The sequence below is a fragment of the Vigna unguiculata genome, chromosome 3, assembly GCF_004118075.2.
Source record: "Vigna unguiculata cultivar IT97K-499-35 chromosome 3, ASM411807v1, whole genome shotgun sequence".
NCBI lineage: Eukaryota > Viridiplantae > Streptophyta > Magnoliopsida > Fabales > Fabaceae > Vigna > Vigna unguiculata.
The window spans coordinates 25,261,971-25,280,063 of record NC_040281.1 but is presented as its reverse complement, the minus strand read 5'-3'; the positions used below and the strand labels follow the sequence as shown (position 1 = coordinate 25,280,063).

Sequence of the window (18,093 nt, the reverse complement as noted above, 5' to 3'; positions counted from 1 at the left end):
ACTTTTGGGCGAGCCTGTCCTAGCTTGAGCGAAACACCTTAGTTTTGAGTGACCTGTAGCAGATTTTCCTCCTTTTCTTCTCTATTTCTTGCTTTCTCCTTCACTCTTCTTGAGTTCTCTTTAATCTTTCCTGAAAAACACACAAAATAGGATCAAATGATTCTTTAATTCAAAACTTGGAAGCATGTGATTGAAACTTAGATTTAGGGAGAATCAATATGAAATGAACACCTATTAAAAGCATAAGTGCCGGATTTTGTTATGAATCTTTATTGAATTTTGGCACTTATCACAAGGCAAGATAACAAAGGTAGAAAGAAGGTTGTCTTCCAACCTGGAGAATGGGTCTGGGTGCACATGAGAAAGGAAAGGTTTCCAGAACAAAGTAAATCAAAGCTTCAACCAAGGGGGAATGGTCCATTCCAAGTGCTTGAAAGAATCAGTGATAATGCTTACAAAATTGATCTGCCTAGTGAGTATAACGTTAGTTCCACCTTCAATGTGTTTGACTTATCTCTTTTTGATGTAGACGGAGAATCTGATTTGAGGACAAATCATTCACAAGAGGGAGATAATGATGGAGATGTGACAATGAACAAGGACAAGGATCCACTTGAAGAACTTGGAGAACCTATGACAAGGTCTTGAGTAAGGAAAGCAAAAGAAGTTCTGCAACAAGTGTTGTCCATATTATTTGAATACAAGTCCAAGTTTGAAGGAGAAAAGACCAAGTTTGTGAATTGCATCATGGCCCAAATGGAGAAAGACTAATATACCAATACAGTTTCTTCAAGTTATTAGTTTGTTTAAATAAGGGCTTAATATTTTGTAAAATTGACTTACCAAATTATGTTTTTGATTAACCAATTAATGGGCTTTAGTTTTGCTTTATTTTCAAGTTGTAATAAGGGTCAATTTGACAACTTAAGAATTAGTCTTTGGAAGACCAAGAGAAGCTTTGCTGAATACTTTTGGATGACTTATGGCTGCCACAATTTCAGTTATAATAAGTCATTAAATAGTGGACCATTATTAGCTTGAGTGGATTATTATTAGCTCTAGTAGGATATAAAGACAATTAATGGGCCTTTTGTAATTCTGATGGTTAAAGCTCCTATATAAGCTAAACCATTTTTATCAATAAAATCAAGTTGAGTTGTGTTAAGAAATTATCTTTTCTATCTAATAGTGAGAGTGATTTTCCTACTTCTTGAGTGATTCAAGAACCCTTCGCTGTATCAAAGAACTTTTCCATCCTTTGTGTGTTGCCTCCTTTGGAAAGAGTGATTTTTTCCTTTCATTTTTATATTCACCTCTTATTTCCTTCTTCTTCACACAATTTTCAGAAAGAAAAATCAATTCTACCCAAAATTATCGCGTGGTCATAACTGGTTCTAACTCTAAAGATCATAAGTCAGCCTTTGCAGAATGAAATTCACATCGATAAACGTGTTGTTTTAATTGAAATTTAAAAAAACAAAAGTTCTAAGGATAAGTTATAAAGGAAAAAGATTATTGCTCCGTTAAGATGTGAGAACATACGTCAATTTTATAATGTTTTTGGAAAATTAAAATTTAAGTGATTATGGAATGAAATGAATAATATAGAAATACTCAGAGAAAGACCACAACAGTAATAATTTTAACATGACGCTAACTATCGTTATAATCTCTATGATAATAAGAATAGTAGTATGAGAAAAAAACACCAATGAAGTATAAATTTTCTATTTTTGATATAGTTTTTTATTTTCTAAAGTATAAATTTAAAAAGCAAAACCGTTCTATAAAAGTAGCATTGAATTTATTTTTAATGTAGTTTTAAAACACTTTGAGTCCAATTATTGAAAATAAAAAATAATTTAATTTTGAACACCAAAAACAGATAAGAATAGCTGGCACACATGCTGTCAAATACTGTATATTTTATTGATCCGGTCTTGTTGCCATTTTTCTTTGCCCAAACAATTTGATTTTGCACACTAATCTATATTAACATTTCTTAATTCATACTTTAATATTCACGCTTTCATTTGCTTTGCTGAAGTTTGTTAAGTAGCAAATGAATAATGAAGTTTGTCCTTTTCTTTCTCTAATTTTTTAAGAAAAGACCTATTCCCAAAACAAGTCTCCAAAAGATGCTCTCAAAGAAAAGGAAAATCCCAAGTACAATTTCCCTTTTAATTTAATTAACAGTTTATTATTGATCATTTGATAAGAAATATATACTATTTTAACATCCTTATTTTATTTAACATTTTTAAAAAAATAAGTAAATTATTTGTTTGTTTACCATAGTTTCACTAAAGACAAACTTATTTAAGTTAAGTAGGATAGCTATAAAAATAAGTATATAATTTAGTAATTCATCACCAAAATCTTAAAATAATAAGTTGATGTTCAAATAATCGATATGTTTATATCTGGTTAAGTATATAAATGTATTTTGTGTGTGTAGGTAGAAATGTAATCTTAAAACACCAGAAAAGAGTATAAATAGATTAATGTAAAACAAAACGTGATCGAAACAATTTTTTTAGAAATCTTACAAAAAAATAACTTATAGATGTAAGATTTTGTTTAACTTGCACTTATTTTGATGGAAGTAATATAAATACGTAAGGATCCGTAAGACATTAAAAAAATTAATTACATATTTTATCAATAAATTATTATCAATGCACACTATTTATCACTCATATACTTTATTATTATTTTTTTTAAGAAAATTTACGCACCTTATCAATTTTTGTTAAACTTCTCACAAAGTGTTAAAGTATGACCTTAGAAAGTAAAACAAAACAAAAAAAAAGTGAGATTTTATTATCAAATCTTTCAAAACAACGCGTTTTGACTTGTATTATTACAAAATCAATAGACTAGTAAATAAATGTACATGTAATTCAAAAGTTTCAAAACTAAAAAGAAATTTAATGATAAAATTTGTAAAAGGATGATAACTGAATAGTAAGGGTAAAATTAAGAAGAAAGAAATAAACCTAAACAAAAGTGAAAGTAGCCCAAATTAAAAACACTAAAATTTAAGGGACTAGTTGTACAAAGTTGCATATAACTTTAGTGAACAAAATAGAAAAGTATGACTAGCAATAGTGTAACACTTTCATATTTTCTTGTGTTGTATGAAATAAGTTGGAGACTTTTTACATGGAAACCCGTGGGCAAACAGTAACAAATATGCTATAAAAGTTAGAATGTAAGTTTGATTCCCATACAAGTTTTATATTATATAAAAGTAGGTATGAAAGAAAAAGAAGAAGAAGAAAATGTTCAGAATTTTAGTATGAGATTAAGTATTCCATTAATTAAAAAAAATTATATCAATTATTGTTGTGTTTTCTTTAAGATGATAGAAACACAATACCAGTTCGACATTAACTTAATTCACATTAACATAAGAAGATTAATACCACATTTAACTCCAAATTTTATCACAATAATTTTATGATTTTTTTTATAGGGTTACATATATTTTTGGTTCATTGACTTTCAGTAAAAATTAGAATTAGTCAATCTTTAAAAATTTGGACCTATTTAGTCTTCCATATTTAGAAATATATGAATTTACTTCTTGTAACCAAATTTTATTAAGTTTATTTGACGTTTCAAACACGTTTTTCAACCAACCTTGAAGTGAAAATATGACAACGGTGTAATAACTCAAATACTATCATGAAATGTGTTTAAAACATTAAATAAACTTAACAAAATTTGATTAAAATGACTAAATTCACGCATTTATAAAGTTGGAAGACTAAATTGGGTCAAAGTTTCAAAGATGAACTAACTCTAATTTTCACTAAAAGTTAAGGGATCAAAAATGTATTTAACCCTTCTCTATATGATACTTAACTACTTTCTCACTTTTATCTTTATGTGAGACTTAGACTTGTACTTGGATTTATAGAAAAAACAAAGCTTACAAACTTATTTTCTTAGAATTTTATATATAGATTGTAGTAAAAGCTAACTACAATTACAATCAAAGTAGACTTCCTAAGGCGTGTGTATCTTCACTGCTCTTAAGGACTTATCCATTGTTTGTTGTGCAAATCTCCCAGGATACAACAGGAACTTCTTAAATTTTTCGAAGATCTTAGAACTAGCAAAAAATAATGTTAAAATAAGAAAGATTGAAGTGTGTCGTGTTTTTGGAGGAAGAAGAGTGTATATTTATAGACCTATATAGGAACCCGCCATTCGTTGACTTGCAGAGAAGGAACACAACATTTGAAACATTTCTTACGACCCTTGTAGCTAAATCTAAGTAAATTAACCAAAGGCCAAGTCTTGCAGAGCTGCCAAGATATGCAGAGGAGGGTGAAAATCTAGAACATTCAGTGCAATAACAATTGGGCAAAGATCTATGGCTCTATTTAGAAGTGCTACCGAACATGGATTTTGTTTTCCTAATGCAAGATCTGAGGGTGATCTTCCTCTAAGAGTGACTGTTTCTTTTGCAATACTTATGCCACTCACTATGGTTTCCCCATAATAATTTCTTATATGAATTTATTAATGATTTAATCACTTCATGTTAGAAGTCCATTATCAACTAAAGATAAGACAAAATTATAGTATATAAATGGATGCAAATATCACCTTACAAGTTGATTTTTTTAAGGTTGAGTTAGACTTAAAGTCTACCTTTTAACATGGTATCAAAATCACGGGTTAGAGTCTATCCTAACGAAGTTTGTTGTTTGTGGATATATTGTTACACTATCAAATCATCCTTTAATGTCTAGTCTCTCATGCTTGAAATGTACATGCCTCGACTTGAAGGAGGTGTTAAAAGTTTCACATCGAGCAAAAATAATGTCAATTTAAAGTATATAAGTGGATGTAAATCTCATCCTAAAAATCAGTTTTATAAGATTGAGTCAGATTTAAAATTCACTCCTTATAACACTTCACATATTTCTATAAAAAAAAAAACTCAACAATTATATAAAATCAATACTTTGTGTTAGTAAAGAATGACATAACTCACTAATACTAAAGATCCATGAAAAAGATATATGATAAATTATTATTTGATTTTAAAGAAATGTGGTGTGTTGGTTTTTATATTGGTATGCTAATATTAGGGATGGATCTCCACAATCTCTCTCCTATAAAAAAAATGTCCAACATATGCTTGATTTTAACACCATATGGAGGCATCGGAGGATGGCATTGTAGGGCATTGTGTGACACCAAAGGAAAGACAAGAACCACATAATATAGGCACATGTATGTAGGAAGTAAGAGAAGTTATAGGTCCCACACATGCTCACATGCTCATGCAACTAAATCCATGACAATTTTCTTGCTTCATTCAGATGCTGATGGAGACTTATCAGGCCTTTCATTTAACTACAACTACCTTCTCCTTCTTCTAAACAAAACCAAATATCAATAACAAACCAAGTAAAGAATTCTTAAGCTTTTACGTTCCATAAGAAAAGAATCTCACTGCCGACGCTCCAAACAATTTTATTATAAATTCACATTTTGATTAATAAACAAAATATTAAGAAACAAAAAAGTAATAAATATTTTAAAGTATTTCTATTAAATTAAATTTATCATTTGCCCTTTCTCTTTCAAAAGAGGGTATTAATTTGGTTGTAGTAACAAATGCTTTGTTAATGTGATATTTTCAGATTTTGTTGTGTGGTATCAAACTAAAATGATAAACTAATGAAATGGTGAACTTAATCTAATTAACATTTTTAAATCAAGCTAAAACTATAATAATACGAATAATAGATAATTCTATTTGTTTCGCTCCTTTTTATTTAATGATGAAATCAAGGATGTTGATTTTTTTTTACAAAACCTTAATTAAAAGAAAACAAAATTATTCCTATTACATCGATATTATTTTATTTTTCGTTAAATAAAATAATACAACTTTAGATTATTGACCTAATTACTTAATGACTAAATTATCATTTAAACAAGTAACCAAAGAAACCAAAATAGAATCAAAATAAAAAATACTATTTTAATAAAATCTAAAATTAAAAATTATTTATTAAGAAACAAAACTAAAATATAAAAATTTATAAGAAATTAAAAAACTACACATCAATTTTACTGAAGCTTATCATTGTATTTGTTGGACAGATCACTATATTATATAATAGATGTTATTCAACGGTGAAAAAAAATATTAAAAATTTGAAAATGAAAATAAAATTTTGCCTGGAAAAAATATTTAAGGTTTTATTTCTTTTACTTATAAACAAATAGTTAGTTAGTCATTATTAGTAAAAGAGTAAAGGTGTTTGAATGAAGCTTTGGCATTGGCGGCAGATAAAGAAGCAAGCTCCAAAGTTCACACACTAAATTAAACTAAACTCAAAGAAAAAGAAAATGAAAATAGTAATCAAATTTAGCCTCATAAATGCAACACCACCATCACTCAAGTCTTCCTCCTTCACATTTGTCTCAACTCCTTATCACTGTTTCAACAGAGGTAACGTTTTCATTCAGGTATCAAGTTTGCAATCAATTTTTTAATTGTTTTATTATTATATGCTCCATTAAACACAGTAAAGATTTCAAATTTAATTTAAAAAACTGATATTTATCAGTACTACTCAACAAGATTGAATTTCTTTTTGGTTTGTGCACTGTCTTTTTTGCATTAGGCATTAGCTTTGAGAGGTTTGAATTTGATGAAGAATGAGAAAAAAATGAAAGGGGAGTCTCTGGTGTACTGTGGAATCTGAAACAAATAAAGGTATACCCCACGAAAGCATCAACTAAAATTGTTGTTCTTCCTCTTCAGTGCGCATTTATTCAGAGCCAAACAAACAAAAGTACAAAACCCTCTCTCTCTCTTCATCTCTCTCTCACGCACACATTCACACGCCCACATACCCACCGGTCTTTCTGAAAAGTCTAATAAAACCTATTGTAGCAGCCAGAACGGTGAATGGTGTTCCCAAAATGGGTGGTTAAGACACACAATACGCATAAACACACTCTTGTTGTACCTTCAAGTCCTCATCTTTCTTCTCCACCATGTTCTACGGGCTTCTCCCTTTGTTGGGAATGTTGGCTTTTCTTGGAATGCAGCTTCCTGTCATAATGGCTGGTTAGTTCCTTCAAAAGTTCTTTCCTTTTTTAGCTTTGCTTCAATATCTTCCACCCTTTTTCCTTATTACGATACTGGGTACACAAACTGCTGCATTCATTTCTGGAACATGTCTTTTACCCATCACGGGTAAGGAATGGTGTCGAGGTTGGAATGAATGATAACGGGTATTTAATAATGCTAATGTGAAACACTTGGAACTTGTGGGTGATGTTCTTGGCGCATTTATACGTTGGTCGTAGTTATGATTGTTTTCCCCGTTGCATTGCATTCTTGACCTATTGGGAAACTTGAATGTGATGAGAAAGGATTGACAGGTGTTAATGAATCTGGACAGTTATGCACATTGTCAATGTCTTACTAACATTTCTCTCACCTTGTTTCCCTTCCCTCTTTCTACACCAAAATCACATTTAGGAGGTACAACAAAAGCTTTTACCTCTGGAATGGTTGCAGAAATTAATATGCAAAAGCTTTTATCACAAATTCACAATTGCCCTAGGTTTGCCCGTAGAGAACCCTAAGTTTTTACCTTCTAAAAGAGCAGAAAGCAGAAGCATTTGGCCACATTTAACCTATACTAGAAATAGATAAGGCTATCCTGCAAATCCGATATTGTGTTGTACTTTTTACTGGTATATAAACTATATAAACTGGAACTGTTCTGAACTATGATGAAATTGAAAACATGCTATGGGTTACACAGAATAGTTACAAGGCTTTACCGAATAGTAATTTTAAGAAAGTTGGTCCTTGATCCAATAATCAGGAATTTCATCATTGCTGCCCCTATTATTTTACTTCAATTAATGTAAAATACACCCCTATCCTGCAACTTCTCAGTTAAAAAGTTACACTTATCTCTATTCAGAGATCAATAAGTGTTGCACTTTACCCCCTTTTAGTATAATGAGTGTGTGTGATGATGATTAACTGTGATATGGCCTCCTAAGAATGATTTTCTTTGTATTTCAATTTTTAAGATCACTAATTTTGAGATTATTGTGAATTTTTGGACTTCAGTAAATGAAATGATGGTTTGTGAATTCATACTATTAACTTGAAGCTTCCTTAAAAGTCCTCATTTAATCTTCTACACTCTCAAAGTTCACAGTACAAGATTCAAAATCAGTTTCCAACAATGTTGAAAGTCATTAAAGAGAAACATTTGACCTTAAGAGGTTTCTTTAAATAAAGATGGACTGAAGTGTAGCACATATTAATCTGAGGGGAGGAAAGTGTACTTTTAAAATAAGAATGGAGGATGGTATAATTTTAGCATCTCTCTTGGAAGGGGCTATAATCTGTTCATTTAAATTATAATTTCAGAACAGTATTTATTTGGCTTGTGCTTTGAGTCCAAAAGTCATTTGCTTGCATGTTAGGGATATAAATCATGTCTGGGCTTCCACTTGATGGCGTAAGATTTAGGAACCTTGATACATCACTTACAATCTTAATTTGTTCCCCTGAAATAGAATAAGTGAATTGAAGAACTCGCTGTAACCTTACTATAAGAATGCTCTCGAGTAAAAACAAATCCATAAAATCGTAATAAGTTCATTTTTATTCCGTTATAGGTCAAAGTATATCTTTACTCAAATATAATGTATGCCTATTTCCTATGAACATCAGGCCCAGAGCTTTCACTGCAAACCTAAGCAGTAAAATCATTTTATTGAGATAGATGCTCTTCCGTAATATTTTGACATTTCAAGATTTATTCAAGGGGAGTCATGACATGGTCAGGGAGCCAAAAACTTTCATGGTGCACATAATATAAACACTAAACAGTAGTAATCAAAGAACTATGTATTCAAAACTAATTCTGCAAAAATGTCATGAAATGAAACTAAGATTGGACCTGTTTTGCGGTGTAGTTTTATGTCATGCATTCTGAAAACTTTCACAGAAACTGAATATGTTTTTACAGTTTCTCTAACGGTTGCCTTGAGGGAAATGATTAAGGTATTGATAAATAGAAAGACTTTATTGGAAATCATGGTAGAGATGCAATGGTAATATTTGGAAGTGGTATTTTTTAGTAAATTATTCCCTTTTGATTCTTGAACCATAGCAAAACTGCTGTCCTTATATTGATAATTTCAGCTAACATGACTGGTCAATCTTTTAACTGTACTGTAGTAAATTGTTGGCAATTCAGTTGAAGGATTAAATGTGATTTAATGGTCTAATATTGCTGCTCCTTTTGCAGATTGCCCTTTGAATTTTACTGGTTCAAACTTCACACTTGCATCCTCTCTATGCTCTAACCAGGGTGACAGAGGAAAATGCTGCCGGTACATCAATACTAATGTTGCAATTGCCGTTTCTCGTTTTGCTAATTCAACAGGCAACCTAGGGGTCTCTCAAAATGCGACTGATATCTGCCTCCAAACCATATTTCAAACCTTGCAACTTTATGGAGTTGCCCAAAATGCAACAGCTTTCTGTGGTTTCGGAACAAAAATTCCTGTTAATTATGAATGCAAGGGGAGAACTAGTGTTGTCCAAATGCTGCAATCCCCCAGATTTACGGAGGTCACAAAAAATTGCAAAGCACCACTGGGAGAGGAAAGTAAATGTAAGAAGTGTTTAAATGCGGGCATTGGTTATCTGCATCATATCGGAATTGAAGATAATATAACACTAAGTACATGTCGTGATGCCACTTTTGCTGCATTAGCGAGCCAAGTTGATGAGATATCTACTATTGACATTGCAATTTGTTTCTTTGGGGTTCAAGGACTTCTCAGGCTTCCTGGTAAGAATTTTATAAAGTAAGAAAGTTAATGATAATCAGTTTGATCTCCTCCCTCTTCAGGTCACTGTGTGAATGAGTTCCTTCATGTGTTAATGCTACTGCATACATTATATGATTATGGCTTGAGATTTATTATGATGCAAAGCCAATAAAATGGATGAGATCTCTACTTCAGAATGTTATAGTCCCTTTTTGTAATTGCTTCTAACTAAATAAGCAATTGTTGCACAAATCCTTTCCATTGGTATGACATGTCAAGAATAGAAAACAGTATAACTAAACTACGCATTAACTGTTAGTAGTTATAACAGTTAATGTGTGCCAAATGAAGCCTGTGTACTGTTTTCTTTTTACACTAATAAATATTCATTTCAGGAATGCAATGAAGTCTGTGTATTGTTACCAATAAACTAAAATTCTATAGCTGATCATGTTTTTTGCAACTGTGATGCCAGTTCTAGAGTCAACACCATCCTTGCCTGCTCCTAAGGCTTCTCCAAGCCCACCTGTTTCTGATGGCCCGAGTCAACCATTGTTAAGTGCACCTTTAAAGGGAAAGCACCATTCATATCGTTTGACGTTAGTTCCAGGTATTGCTATTGCAGTTACAGCTGTTGCTGTTATCACACTCATAGTCTTGATAGTTCTAATTCGCCAGAAAAGCAGAGAGCTAGACAAGTCTGATAATTTTGGTAAACCCTGTTCGAAAACCTTACCTCCTTGTACAACATGGAAATTTCAGGAAGGTAAGGTTTTGGTTGATCATCCTTGTTAGTGATATACTATTGAAACTAGCACACCATATTTTTCTTATTTTGCTTCCTGGTTGTGTTGTGGTGAGCAGGTTCTTCATCTATGTTCCGAAAATTCAGCTACAAGGAGATAAAAAGGGCTACAGAGGATTTTAGCACTGTCATTGGTCAAGGGGGATTTGGAACTGTGTATAAAGCTGATTTTTCTGATGGCCTGGTCGCAGCAGTTAAACGGATGAATAGAATCTCTGAGCAGGGAGAGGATGAGTTTTGCAGAGAAATTGAGCTTCTTGCCCGGCTGCACCATCGGCATCTTGTTGCCTTGAGAGGCTTTTGCATTCAAAAACGTGAGAGGTATCTGTTTCTCCGTTGCTTATTATATTCTTTGTCATATATACCAATGAATCAAACCCTTCTGCATGTCTATGGCAGGTTTCTATTGTATGAGTACATGGGAAATGGAAGCTTGAAAGATCATCTTCATTGTATGCCTCTCGATTTCTATAGATTGTTGTTCCTTAAAAAAACAAAATAAAAGCATTCACGCTTACTGTTTTGGATAATAAGATATTTTCGGTAATATTTGGTCAAACTACAAATGGCACTTCTATCTTCATCCCTTGTGCTTGTATCTATTATGTGGATCTTATGTGCTTTCTTTCCTGCATCTTTTTTCTAACTCAGCACCTTCAGCCATATTAAACATGACAAATAAACATGTGCAACAAAATTATAGCATTTAAATAGCGGGGAAACAGATAATTATCATTGCTTCTTTTCCCTGTTAACCCCTTAATCTCACGTAAGATATTTTTGTTCATCTGTACAGCCCCTGGTAAAACACCTTTAAGTTGGCGAACAAGAATCCAAATTGCCATTGATGTTGCCAATGCCCTGGTAATAACTGCCATTGGTTTACTTTCCAGCTTATCAAAATCGAGTGGCTGAATGTTTTTCATCCTTTATTCTCTTTATCTATGGATTTTACTTTTTAACCTCTCACTCTTTCATGTGCAGGAGTACCTCCATTTCTATTGCGATCCTCCTCTGTGTCACAGAGATATTAAATCTAGCAACACTTTACTGGATGAGAACTTTGTTGCCAAGGTTGGATGATTTTCGCAGTGCATACCATCATTTCACCTGTTAATATTCACTGCCTTTTTTTGCAGCCCGAGTTTGAAACTTGCAAAGAATTTATGATGTTTATACATGGATAGGTCAAGATGCTGTCAATTTTTAACTAAATCCTTTATTCCTGTATTACATCCTCTCACAGATAGCTGATTTTGGCCTTGCACAAGCTTCAAAAGATGGCTCAGTATGCTTTGAACCTGTAAACACTGAAATTCGGGGAACTCCGGGTAACAAATTCTTTTCTTCACTCTATTTCACTTGGCTGATTTTGGCTTCTTACGTGATTTAAAGGAGGGTTCTATATCCAGGGACCTACAGCTATAAACCTTCATCATTGTCAATACTTAATTTTGGATGTCAAATTCAATTCCAGGTTATATGGACCCTGAATATGTTGTTACTCAAGAGCTCACCGAGAAAAGTGACATATACAGTTTTGGGGTGTTACTACTTGAAATTGTAACAGGAAGACGAGCCATTCAAGATAATAAGAATCTAGTTGAATGGGCCCAACCATACATGGAATCAGATACGAGATTATTGGAGCTAGTAGATCCCAATGTGAGGGAGTCTTTTGACTTGGATCAGCTCCAAACAGTAATCTCTATAGTAGCATGGTGTACCCATAGAGAGGGAAGAGCAAGGCCTTCAATAAAACAGGTACTTAGGCTTCTGTATGAGACATCAGAACCAATGCACAGTGAGTTTCTACAAGCTGTTGAAGATGAAGAATGTCAGGGAAGTCAGCATAGAGGCAGAAGAAGCAAGGGGAAAATGCTCAGAAATGAAGCATTGTTTAACAGCGGAGAGGGAAGATATCTTGCTTCATCTTCAAGTACATCCCGGTCATATTGCAGTAGAAGTTTTTTACTTGAGACTGGCTCTCCACAGTCTCCGCCAAATATGTTCTCTGTGTGAAACATCATTAGATTCTTCAAGTTGAGTTGAGTTTTGAATTTCTCATTTACTCTGACTTCAAATTTGTGGATTGTTAGGAAGTAGGAGAAAGTCTATATGAAAATCTTGGGAGAAATGAGAAATATAGTACTTCATTGTTTTCTTTTTATAAGAGAACCTTTCAAACCTAAGTGCCTGTACCCGAGGCTTTTAGAGCGACAGATTTCGATTTCATCATGGTCATCTATGCAAATTTCCTCTTTGTAAGGGATATATTGATTGAGAAGCTGTAAACTTAGAATACATGAATGTGTTTGGAAACAATATGAGAACGTAATTTTTGACTTCCGACATTAAAACAAATGTAGAAACAAGAACTAGCTGCAATGGCTATGACGGAACTCTTTTCTTCAAATGGGCCTCTCAAAGCAGTTCCAAACAATAAATCCATGTATCTTTCTTGATTACTGCTGACAGGTCACCAATGCCACAATTTTTGTAATGGTAAACTTTTCTGACATTTGTAGAATGTAAACATTGATATTAAAAGTACGAGTACACAAGTTTTATTACTATATTCAGTAATGATTCCAACTGAAACTTCAAGGTACAGCGAGCATTAAAAGGTATAATGTTCAACCAGTAATCAGTATCAAAATAAGTCAACATGAATGGAAGAATTGTATATTGAAATACGATACAAGATACAAGTACAAAAGCTATTACTTGTACACGTCTCCCGATTCCTAGGAGGAGCCAATCGGTTTCAGAGACTGAAAACAAACACATTCGAGGGGGAAGTTTCAGATACATGCAGGACAGTGACTATAAAAAAAAACACATACGTCCAGCATATCATTTTTACAAGTCTTCTAAGGAATAAATAACCTGAAAAGGCTGAGGTTGCTAACGAGAAAACTAATTTCCGAGCATAAGATTAAAACATCAGAACGGTTAAAGTGAATAGCAATTCGTTGCCAACTTTTCTAACCACCCACAGCAGCCAGGAACTTCTTCTTGCTTACTGGTTCCTCATGCAATACCACCACATCACTCACTTTCTCAAACAAATCCTCCAACTTATTCACACCAAATCTCTGATATTCCAGCTGTTTCTTGTATCGCTGCTGGTATATAGCCTCAAAACAACCAAGGAATATTCGACAAGAATAGCTTACTAGAATCTCTTGCAGCTCATACTTGAAGTGGTCAATAACACAGTCATCCACTTCACTTTTGGCTGCACTCTCCTGATTGGCCTTGCCTATGCAACTTCTTTCATCATGTTCTTCTATGACTACTCTTTCTTCATCTGAGAACTCATCTGAAGAGCATCCACCATTGACAACATTCACATTCTCTTCCTGGGTTCCCTTTCCTTTCTTATCTTTCTTTGCCAGAGAGAGAGGGGGAGCACTTGGGCCTGCCTTCCAGTTTCTGAGATACACAAATTTCCGAGTCCCTTTCCCTTCCACAGCCAAGGCATCACCCATCTTCTTGAAAAGATTGACCAACTTTATTGCCCCATATTCAGCAACATAAAGAGGTCTCCCATAGATTTTCTGGTACTCTGCTGGGACTCGGGCCAGGGGCAGGCATCCTCCAAAATGTTCAAGCAACCTTACCAGCTGCCCCTTGAGACCATTTAAATCACCAGGTTGTACCCACAACTGGCATTCATTATGATCACCAGAAGGCATCATAGACCCTCCTTGAACATCATTAAATACAGATGGAAGGCTGTGTGATCTCATAGTGGTCGGCAAGCAAGTCATGTTCGATGTGCCACAGTTGTATTCAGACAGTGATTGTGACACCAATGAAAATTCCCTTGAGTTGTAATAGTTCTGTGACATACCTCTATAAACTATTGCTTCTTCTTCATTTAATCCTTCAGAATTGTCATTGATATGGCACCCCATCAAATATCCAGCAAGCTCAATTGGACCTCCTCGGGGTGGCACTAAAGCCTTTGAGGGAGGCACAAAGCCTTCCCCCCGTGCCACACTAGGCCAGTCCCAGACAAATTTACCAGCATTGCATAGGGCAGATGAAACACCCACCCCAGCAGGGATGACAAGAATAACAGTATATCCTCGCTGACCAAGGATGTGAAGTGCTGGTGCAAAATCAACATCTCCAGATATAAGCATAATAGAGGATGGTGGAGGGTTGTCAAGAGCAAATAAGAACATATCGACCAAGATAGCTTTATCAGCAGCATCTTTTCTCCCATTTGGAACATCAATAAGTTTAACGCCAGTTCTCTGACAGCCCTCTCTAAGTCGCCTAGGGAAAGAATTGAAATCCCCATAAGCAGAAAACAGCATAACAGCTCCTTTAATTACTGGGTGCACCCGTAAAGCCATTCTTATATTACCTGCTACATCTTCAGGCCGTACATCACTTGGAACAGGACAATTCTCAATATCCCAAAGGATTGCTACTGGGCCATCTAAGGAGCTATGAAGTTGCTGTTTTAAAGGACACTGAAGAATGGCTGCATTTGACTCAGTCATAGTCTTCCCCTTCTGTTCAAAAGTGTCAGAAGATGTTATTGGTGTTGATTTATTAGGGGTAGCCATCAATGCACTAGGAATTCAGATGTTCCTGCACACATAATGGAGTGAAGACATCATTCAACAAAACAAATCCCTGAAACATCTTGGTGCAACACAGTGAGAAGGTAATGCATATATAGGCTTGGATGCTCTAGCCATATAACCCAAAAGTAGGGGCACTGGACGCAACAGCTGCTAAGAGAACAAGACTACAGAACTCGGATAGAAACAGATTATTTCCCTTCAATCAGAAACAGGATAGGACTTAAGAGAATCAATTCTTGGAACTACAAAGTATCAACGCTGGTTACTAAACAGTGATTAAACTGCTAGAGCAAGAAACATCACTGCCTGGTTGTCAAAGAGAGTCAAATCGCAAGGTATCCAATTCAGAGATTCCACAGTGCAAAGCAAGGGTGAAGGATATCAAACTAAACCAAATTAAAGGTTCTGAAACATTTTCGAAAATAAAAATTACAAAATGATTTCAATCCATCGCCCAATTTTATACGCATCCAGGAATCACAATTACAAAACAAAGCCTAGTTCACCGCCACAGTATCATAAAAGTTTATCTCCACTGAACGATTGAAAACGAAATCAACAAAACCCCACAGTCAATAATCATAAACTCAACTCTTACCCCAGCACAGAATGTATTGAACCAAGACTCCCTTCCAATTCCATTGACATTAACACAAACAGCCAAATGAAAATAAACAAACTTTATGCAATTTCTAACACTTACCCCTATAAAAAAAGCCCTCAACAGCCCAAAGAGAAATTTGTTTCCTCAAACCTAGGTCTGCAAAAACAAAATTCAAAGCACAGAAATCTATCAGAGAAAAACAAATTCTTGAACGGGTAGCACGAATAACCCTTCCAAATTGTTTATTAGAGAGGGAAATTTCTTCTAATCAGAACAAAATCGGAACAGAATTTGAGCTTTGGTAGGATAAAAACAGGAACTCAAACACGAAATCCCTGTCTATGGTACACATATTTTTTATTTCATCGAAAAAATAACAAAGGTCAACAAAAAAAATAGCAAATAAGAGAGATACCAATAATTATTGACAGTAATTGCAGAATAATCTAGACGTTGTTAATGGGAAATCAAATCGGATGTCGCACGAACATGAATCCGGAGTCCTGATCCTGATTAGGTAACAAACAAAGGATGAATCCTGGAGACGATTAGCGCGTGATTATTGAAGAACGAGATAGAGTAGTAGATGAAGTAATTGAAAGAAGAGTAGGAGAGGGTTTTGGTTTGGGTGGGTGAGTGGGTTTTTTTATTCTTAGATATTTACTTCAGTGGCAGCAGAAAGTGTGAAAGTGAAGATGAATATTTTTGCTTTCTTAGGGCATTACAAACCACTAAACATGTTTTTCTTTAATTATAATATGTTTCTATTAAAATCTAATTTCATTCTTGATGTAAATACTAAATTATATTTTAAAACCATAAGATTGCGTTTAGATAGACTGAAACATTGAAGAATTTGAAATATTAAAAAATTAAATTGTTTTTAATTTGATTTTCCTAGTTCATTAATATTTATTATAAACTAAGTTGAAGCTAACATCCAATTCAGTTGCGGAGGAAAACAGAAAGAAGGGGAACAACGAGGGAGAGAATGGATCTTGGAAATGGGGAGCCATTTTGGAGTGGATAATCAAGAAGTGAAAGGAGATACAAGAGATGTTATTACAAGAAAGATCAAAGAAGGGAATAAAAAGAAGGAAGACATTTCTCATTTTTAATGAGTTTGCAAAGGTTGTAGTTGTATTTGATAGTTACAAGTCTCTAGGTGTGTTGCTGTAGTTGGTTCACGAGCTTAAGTTGCACTTATCACATTATCTTGTGAAAGAGTTCTTTGAAACGAATCCAATTTTTCTTAGAGTTAAGCAAGATTCGATCAACTCTCCTTGATATTTGAAGGGTTAGATGTTTAGGGAATGTGTTATGTTGATTTGGATTGGATAGAAGTTCATCTTTTTATCAGTTTGATCTTATAATTACTATTAGAAAGGAATTTTAATTTGTTTTAAAACTTATCTTCGTCATAAGAAACTTTTAACTCATTAAAATATGTTTCTAATATGTTAAAATGTTGATATAATTATTAATTTGGTCCTCTACTTTTTTTATATAGTTCAATTTGGCCTCTATAATTTTTATTAGTTCAATTAATTTAGTATCTCAAATATTTAAAATGATTCAATTTGGTCATCTTGGTTGAGTTGGAGTTAACATCGTGTATGCGCATAACACGTGTCAAGCTGCCGAACTTTTTATTTTTTTTTAACTTTTTTTAATTTTTAATTTTTTTTCTAAAAGTTTATAATCTACCACGTGTCAGGTTACTATCGTGTCACGTGACAGTTTATAGTCATGACACGTGGTAATGATAAAACTTGTTTTCAATTTAGTCCTCTATTAAATTATTTGGTTCAATTTAGTATTTCAATTCTTTAAAACGATTTAATTTTGTCCCTTATAGTAAATAAATTTAATTATGACTTATATATATATATATATATATATATATATATATATATTAAAATAATTGTTTTGAATTTATACATCAAATCACTATATTTAAATATTCAAATTATTTAATTTTTTACAAGTGTAAAAAATTTCAAATGTAAAAAATTATAATGGTAAAAATGTAAAAAATAAAATAATTTAAGTATTTAGATGAAGTGATTTGATGTATATATTAAAACAAATTATTATAACATGTATATATAAGTTGTAATTGAGTTTATATACTAATTTAGTCTTAAATTGAAAAAGACAAAATTGAATCGTTTTAAAAAATAGAGAAAATAGAGTACTAAATTGAAAAAAAAATTTAAAATAGA

At 33.2% G+C, this 18,093-nt stretch overlaps 2 protein-coding genes across 6 annotated transcripts; one reads left to right on the top strand and one right to left on the bottom strand.

Annotated features, from left to right (window-relative positions):
* Positions 1-6,345: 6,345 nt before the first annotated feature.
* LOC114175874 (probable receptor-like protein kinase At1g49730) lies at positions 6,346-12,929 on the top strand. 4 transcript variants are annotated; one of them, XM_028060714.1, is made up of 9 exons: positions 6,346-6,484; positions 9,324-9,872; positions 10,328-10,462; positions 10,717-10,978; positions 11,057-11,109; positions 11,454-11,521; positions 11,642-11,731; positions 11,904-11,988; positions 12,135-12,929. In XM_028060714.1, exons 1-9 carry the CDS (start codon positions 6,382-6,384, stop codon positions 12,677-12,679), a joined length of 1,890 nt encoding a protein of 629 aa, XP_027916515.1. In that variant the 5' UTR covers positions 6,346-6,381; the 3' UTR covers positions 12,680-12,929. The 4 variants fall into 4 exon arrangements, with proteins under 4 accessions (XP_027916515.1, XP_027916512.1, XP_027916516.1 ...); XM_028060711.1 differs by having other exon boundaries at positions 10,328-10,618; XM_028060715.1 differs by having other exon boundaries at positions 6,483-6,501; positions 10,328-10,618.
* A 375-nt stretch (positions 12,930-13,304) lies between these two features.
* LOC114175875 lies at positions 13,305-16,571 on the bottom strand. 2 transcript variants are annotated; one of them, XM_028060716.1, is made up of 3 exons: positions 16,284-16,571; positions 15,968-16,024; positions 13,305-15,268 (listed from the first exon to the last, which is right to left on the bottom strand). In XM_028060716.1, exon 3 carries the CDS (start codon positions 15,241-15,243, stop codon positions 13,645-13,647), a length of 1,599 nt encoding a protein of 532 aa, XP_027916517.1. In that variant the 5' UTR covers positions 15,244-15,268; positions 15,968-16,024; positions 16,284-16,571; the 3' UTR covers positions 13,305-13,644. The 2 variants fall into 2 exon arrangements, with proteins under 2 accessions (XP_027916517.1, XP_027916518.1); XM_028060717.1 differs by lacking the exon at positions 15,968-16,024 and having other exon boundaries at positions 16,284-16,570.
* Between the last annotated feature and the right edge of the window lie 1,522 nt (positions 16,572-18,093).